The following is a 7,213-nucleotide window of genomic DNA, read 5'->3' as shown; positions in this document are numbered from 1 at the left end:
TCCTGATGGTCATCAGTCTATTTGTCTCCCCCCCACCTGAGGGTCACTAAGGTCTGTCTCCCTCCAATCCACCCTGAGAGACATCAGTCTCTTTGTCTCCCCCCACCTGAGGGTCATTACAGACTCTGTCTCTCACTCCCTCCTGATGGTCATCAGTCTATTTGTCTCCCCCCACCTGAGGGTCATTACGATCTCTGTCTCCCTCCCCTCCGTCCCTCCTGATGGTCATCAGTCTATTTGTCTCCCCCCACCTGAGGGTCATTACGGTCTCTGTCCCCTTCCCCTCTCTCCTCGGCCATCTTGAATTGGGTTGACAGCTGCAGATGTCCAACCAATGATTACTTCGAGGATTTCTTCAGTTTATCCAGTGGGTCTTGAGATATTTTGCTTACAGACCAACAAAGACAGGATGTCTTACTGTTCCTGATCTCCTCCATGATCAACGAGTCGAAGTTGATCTTGTCGATGCTTTCGTCCAGGCAGTAGGTCTCGTGGATGTGCACCACCTCGGCATGGAGACGCTGTAGCTCCGGGTCGTTCAGCTCTGGACTCAGGATCTTGTTGTTGAACTCCTCTGGAAGACCGCAGGACTCAGATGATTAGCCTGACTCAGCCGCTGAACAAACGAGGCTGGGTGGTGATCTTACCCACGGCGAGGCAGAACTGCAGCACGTGCACAGCTCCTTCCTGCTTCAGGAAGTTAATGAAGCGAAACAGGAGGTCCTGCTGCTCACGGATCTCCTTCAGCTCCAACTTCAGCACCTGGAGAAGCCCAAACCAGAAAAGAAGTTTCAAGTGACAGCCGAAGCTTCGTGAGCAGTGCTGAATCGGTCCGATACTTACCGACGGCTTCTTGCTGTTGACGTTGGCATACTTATGTAAGAAGGGAACCAGCGGAGACGGCGGTTCTGTGGCTGCTTCTGGCTGGAGACACAGAGCAAACTTTCATTAAGTCATGTCAGACTCGACCAGACTTTTTCAGCCGTCTCCAGAAAATATTGAGCGGAGATGTTTGGATGTTTTCAGGCTGCGGTGAAGGAAACATTCAGCAGCTTCAGGACGTCCTTGTACCTTCTGTCCTGAGTTGAAGCACCTTCTGCAGCAGTTTTGGCCTTTGGGCTTTATGGATTGGTGGTCCCTACAGATCCTCTCAGTCTGGTTGGATGGGGGTCATTGGTGGACCCGTTTGATAAGGTTCTGGTTGGAACTCTGGTCCGTGGGTCTTCTCTGTGAACTTTGGTCCAGTTTGGAGTTCTGAGCTCTGCAGAACAGGTTTTCATTGAGGGCATTTCTGTTTGTTGACCCTAAATGGACTTTCAGGTCCCTGCAACCCCATATCATGATGCTGCCACCACCGTGCTTCCATGTGAGGATGGTGCTGAGCAGCTGCTGTGTCCTCCAGACAGAATATTCAGAACTGAGACCAGACAATCCAGTCTTGGTTCCATCAGACCAGAGGATATGGTTTCTCTCAGTCTGAATCGAGCAGGATCTTTTGGACCACTCTGCCATAAAGACCAGAACCAGACTGCAGTTCTGGTTCTGGATCTTAGCCTCATCCCCACACATGATCTCTGAAGCTCAGTCGGAGCTACCATCAGTTTCTTGGTCTCCTCTCTTAGTGTGGATTAAAAACCAGCTCCTGGAAGAGTCCTGGTTCTGTTAAACCATGGAGGCCACTAAGCTCTGAGGGACCCTCAGACCCTTCTTCAGATCTGTGCCTTACAAGAACCCTGTCCCTGAGAGCTACAAGCCCTACCGTTAAAAACCGCCTGTTTCATGGTGCTGCCACCACCGTGCCTCCCTGGTGGACCGGCTTTAACAGATCCTCTGAGCGCGTTTGGTTTTTGCTCTGTGATCTGGGAGGTCTTCTACAGAAACAGATGCACCAAGTCCAGTCAGGTGGACTCAGGTCAGCTGCAAAAACCTCTCAGCAGACACCAGAAGAACTGGACAGAAATTGTCAAGTTTTGTTGCAAAAGGTCTGAAAATTCATGAAGGTATTATATATTTTTTATTATTCATATTTTACATATTATATGTTATTAAAAATTGTCATTACAGTAGTCCCTCACTATTTCATGGTTCAATTATCATGGACTCGCTCTATCGAGGTTTTTTAAAATAAGTAGACGTGACACACAATCGGCTGATTGATGGATGAGCCGCATGGTCAGCATGGAATTTTATTTAAAATTAATTATTTTAAATTATTTAGCACCTGCTGCAGCTTTGTGCAGCCCACACTGCAAGAGAAGCTTCCTGCAACAGCTGATCAGCTGATCTCCACTCTGCAGCAGAGAAGTGGGCGTGGCCAAGAGCGCTGGCAGATGGCACAGTGCAGCAGGAGGCAGACTACCATCCATCCATCAATCCATCCATTTTCTTCCGCTTATCCGGGGTCGGGTCGTGGGGGTAGCGGCCTAAGTAGGGAGGCCCAGACTTCGCTCTCCCCAGCCACTTGGGCCAGCTCCTCCGGGGGAATCACGAGGCGTTCCCATGCCAGCCGAGAAACATAGTCCCTCCAGCATGTCCTGGGTCTTCCTCTGGGTCTCCTCCCGGTGGGACGTGTCCAGAACACCTCACCAGGGAGGCGTCCAGGAAGAATCCTAAACAGATGCCCGAGCCACCTCAACTGGCTCCTCTCGACGTGGAGAAGCAGCGACTCTACTCTGAGTCCCTCCCGGATGATCGAGCTTCTCACCTTATCTCTGAGGGAGAGCCCAGACACCCTGCGGAGAAAACTCATTTCGGCCGCTTGTATCCGAGATCTCGTTCTTTCGGTCCCAACCCAAAGCTCATGACCATAGATGAGGGTGGGAACGTAGATCGATCAGTAAATTGAGAGCTTCGCCTTTTGACTCAGCTCTCTCTTGACCACGACAGACCGGTACAGCGCCCGCTTCACTGCAGACGCTGCACCTAACCGCCTATCGATCTCACGCTCCATTTTTCCCTCATTCGTGAACAAGACCCCAAGATACTTGAACTCCTCCATTTGGGGTAGGACCTCCTCCCTGACCTGGAGAGGGCACTCTACCCTTTTCCGGCTCAAGACCATGGCCTTGGATTTGGAGGAACTGATCTTCATCCCGGCCGCATCACACTCGGCTGCGAACCGCTCCAGCGAAAGCTGTAGATCACGATCTGATGAAGCCAATAGACCACATCATCTGCAAAAAGCAGAGACGCAATCCTAAGGCCACCAAAAAGGATCCCCTCAACACATTGGCTGCGCCTAGAAATTCTGTCCATAAAAGTTATGAACAGAATCGGTGACAAAGGGCAACCTTGGCGGAGTCCAGCTCTCACTGGGAACAAGCCCGACTTACTGCCGGCGATGCGAAACAGGCTCTGACACCGATCATACAGGGACCTAACAGCTCATATCAAAGGGCCCGGTACCCCATACTCCCAGAGTACCCCCCACAGGGTTCACAGAGGGATGCGGTCGAACGCCTTCTCCAAGTCCACAAAGCACATGTAGATTGGTTGGGCAAACTCCCACGCACCCTCCAGGACCCTGCTGAGAGTGTAGAGCTGGTCCAGTGTTCCACGGCCAGGACAAAAACCGCACTGCTCCTCCTGAATCCGAGGTTCGACTATCCAACGAACCCTCCTCTCCAGAACCCCCGAATAGACTTTACCAGGGAGGCTTAAGAGCGTGATCCCCCTGTAGTTGGAACACACTCTACGGTCCCCCTTTTTGAATAGGGGGACCACCACCCCGGTCTGCCAATCCAGGGGAACTTCCCCCATTGTCCATGCACTATTGCAGAGTCGCGTAAGCCAACACAACCCTACAACATCCAGAGCCCTAAGGAAATCCGGGCAAATCTCATCCACCCCTGGGGCCCTGCCACCAAGGAGCTTTTTAACCACCTCGGTGACCTCAGCACCAGAGATTGGAGGGCCCGACCCAGAGTCCCCAGGCTCCGCTTCCTCAGTGGAAGACGTGCCGGTGGGATTGAGGAGGTCTTCAAAGTACTCTGCCCACCGACCCATGACATCCCGAGTTGAGGTCAGCAGCACACCACTCCCACTATAAACAGTGTTGGTGGCATACCGCTTTCCTCCCCTGAGACGTTGGATGGTGGACCAGAATCGCCTTGAAGCCGTGCGGAAGTCATTCTCCATGGCTTCTCAGAACTCCTCCCATACCCAAGTTTTTGCCTCAGTGACCACGCATGTCGCTTGGACTGCCGGTACCCATCAGCTGCTTCCGGGGTCCCACAGGCCAAAAAGGCCCGATAGGACTCCTTCTTCAGCCTGACAGCATCCCTCACCAACGGTGTCCACCATCGGGTTCGAGGGTTGCCACCGCGACAGGCACCGACAACCTTGCAGCTCCAGCTCCAGTAAGCCGCCTCGACAATAGAGGCACGGAACATGGCCCACTCGGACTCAATGTCCCCCACCTCCCTCGGAACATGTTCAAAGTTCTCCCGGAGGTGGGAGTTAAAACTCTGTTTCACAGGAGACTCTGCCAGATGTTCCCAGTAAACCCTCACAATACGTTTGGGTCTGTCAGGTCTGACCGGCATCCTCCCCCACCATCGGAGCCAACTCACCACCAGGTAGTGATCAGTGGACAGCTCCGCCCCTCTCTTCACCCGAGTGTCCAAGACATGTGGCCGCAGATCAGATGAGACGATGACAAAGTCGATCAACGAACTGCGGCCTAGGGTGTCCTGGTGCCCAGAGCACATATGGACACCCTTATGCTTGAATGTGGTGTTCGTTATAGACAATCCATGATGAGCACAGAAGTCCAATAACAGTACACCACTCGGGTTCAGATCAGGGGGGCCGTTCCTCCCAACCACACCCCTCCAGGTCTCACTGCCATTGCCCACGTGAGCATTGAGGCAGACTACTTGTACTACTATTCCTACTTCACGGTTTTTCACTTGTCACAAGGCTTTAGGGTACAGATCCCCCACGATAAACGAGGGACTACTGTATAATAATTTCTCATTATGGGGTTATTATGGGGTTATTATGGGGTACAGATCGCAGTTTAAAAATACACAAACAACACAAAACTACCAAAAGAGATGCAGGTGTGAATATTTTCTGAAGCCAGCAACGGTCCGACTTACCGGAGTGTCGTCGACAAAGATAAGCACCATGAGGTTCACGTTGTCCTGAAACAACGAGACACGATCAAAAAATATGAGTTGAAAAACATCAACACAGAAAACTTTATGAAAACTGTCCACTGACTGGTACCTTACTGGTACTGACTGGTACCTTACTGGTACTGACCGGTACTGACTGGTACCTGACTGGTACCTTACTGGTACTGACCGGTACCTGACTGGTACCTGACTGGTACTGACTGGTACCCTACTGGTACTGACCAGTACTGACCGGTACCTGACTGGTACTGACTGGTACTGACCGGTACCTGGTACTGACCAGTACCTGATCGGTACTGTCTGGTACTGTCTGGTACTGGCTGGTACTGACCGGTACCTGACTGGTACTGTCTGGTACTAACCGGTACCTGACTGGTACTGTCTGGTACTGGCTGGTACTGACCGGTACCTGACTGGTACTGTCTGGTACTAACCGGTACCTGACTGGTACTGGATGGTACTGACCGGTACCTGACTGGTACTGCCTGGTAATGACTGGGTAAGTACTGGACTGATTCTGTGTTGCTTCATCAGTTTTGATGTTTTACAGCCTTAAACATGGATTTATTCTGTTCCTTTGTGGTTAGGCGTGAGGAAGATCCAGTTGGACTTACAGGGTCGGCCATGAAGTCCAAGGTGGGCAGGATGACGGAACCAGCCATCACCTCCCGCAGCAGCAGAGCCAGAGACCTGAACAGAACCAGGACATTACTGTGCTGTACAAAGTGTTCAATACAGGAAATATTTTAGTCCAGACGTTCTCACGTGGGGTTCTGGAGTCGTTTTAAGACTGCACATTGGTCAGACTAGCCGTTAGCTTGTATTAATCATCACTTTTACTAAAACTGGACACCAGTCTGCACTCGACCGTTTGGACGGACCGGCGAGGCAGGCTGGCGGCAGCGTACCTGCAGTCGCTGGCTTTGGGAGGTAAGACGTAGGGAAACAGCATCTGTGTCAGCGTCCTCAGGTAGAGCAGCTCGTCTTTCCGGCTGTGCAGAGCGACGTGGAGGCTGCTGCCGTACTCCTCCAGAGCTGCCTGCTCCAAACTCTGCCCAGCCTTCACTGCTCGACCAGAAACAAACGAAACTTGGTTCAGACCTGACGGCAGCAGGTGCGCTCGCTGACAGGACCTCCTGTGGAAGGCGTTCGCACCTTTTGCTTGAGCTTTGGTAATAATTTCGATGTGCTTCATGGCAGCCTTCATCACTTTGTCTGCAAACACCGCCGGGACGTCGACCTGCCACACGGATCGGAGGAGAAACATCAACAGAGAGACAAACGCCTCCCGTCGCCGTTTGTCTGACATTTTAGATAAAAAACTGATCCGTCAAGAAGAATTCAGCTCCATCAGCTGAAGATTCTTTTATCATTAAGATTAAGATCAAACAACAGGATCTACACGAGGAACGTTGAGGAGATGTTTCTTAATGCAGGTTTACATAAAGAGACATTTAGGAGAACAGCCAGTTAAGCTTTTGTAATATTTGAAACCTCTTTTTAATTGAAATACTGATGTTCCTGCAGGTTTTAGAAAAGGACCACCACGGTGAAGTGTCACCTTCTGTGCTCGGCGGATGAGCACTGATGCAAAGAAGCGAAAAATCATCCGGACTTGGTCTAAACACGCCTCGTCATCCGTGATTTCCCTGAAACCAGACAGTCAGGTTAATGAATCGTCAGGTGTCTGTTTAAATTAAACTCCTCTCGGGGTCATCTCACCGATACCAGGGGAACACAAACTTCTCCAGAACCAGCTCAAACACCTGCAGGAGACAGAAACATCATCACATCTGGACGTTTCGACATGGACCGTGATCAAGGTGTGTTCACATTGAAGGTACCTCAGCTACTGACGCGTCCACTTTGGAGTGAACCTTCAGGTTCAGCCAAGGCTGGTAGTTCTCAAGGAGCAGGGTCGGCCTGGGAACAACAAACGTGATCCAAAACATCAGAACCAACATGTTCAGCCACAGTCTGAATATTTAAACACTGAAAGAAATACATGAAATACAATAAAGAATTAATCCAGTGTTTCGTGTTGGATGAATCCAGTGTTTCGTGTTGGATGA

General features: G+C 51.0%; 1 protein-coding gene across 1 annotated transcript in view; it reads right to left on the bottom strand.

The window, feature by feature from the left end:
- The window catches only part of LOC119417981 (sorting nexin-14), a 22,455-nt gene extending 15,350 nt beyond the window's left edge, over positions 1-7,105 (bottom strand). The window contains exons 1-10 of the mRNA XM_037685228.1: positions 6,986-7,105; positions 6,864-6,907; positions 6,703-6,790; positions 6,297-6,381; positions 6,050-6,206; positions 5,756-5,831; positions 5,103-5,147; positions 844-924; positions 648-762; positions 419-574 (exon numbers count right to left, since the gene is read on the bottom strand). Of these exons, the coding sequence (XP_037541156.1) occupies positions 419-574; positions 648-762; positions 844-924; positions 5,103-5,147; positions 5,756-5,831; positions 6,050-6,206; positions 6,297-6,381; positions 6,703-6,790; positions 6,864-6,907; positions 6,986-7,105 (967 nt within the window). The remainder of the gene's footprint in view (positions 1-418; positions 575-647; positions 763-843; positions 925-5,102; positions 5,148-5,755; positions 5,832-6,049; positions 6,207-6,296; positions 6,382-6,702; positions 6,791-6,863; positions 6,908-6,985) is intronic.
- Between the last annotated feature and the right edge of the window lie 108 nt (positions 7,106-7,213).

The sequence above is a fragment of the Nematolebias whitei genome, chromosome 12 (assembly GCF_014905685.2).
Source record: "Nematolebias whitei isolate Nwh7 chromosome 12, NemWhi1, whole genome shotgun sequence".
In the NCBI taxonomy this organism is placed as follows: domain Eukaryota; kingdom Metazoa; phylum Chordata; class Actinopteri; order Cyprinodontiformes; family Rivulidae; genus Nematolebias; species Nematolebias whitei.
Note: the sequence above shows the minus strand (reverse complement) of the source record. Positions and strands in the feature narration are given on the sequence as shown.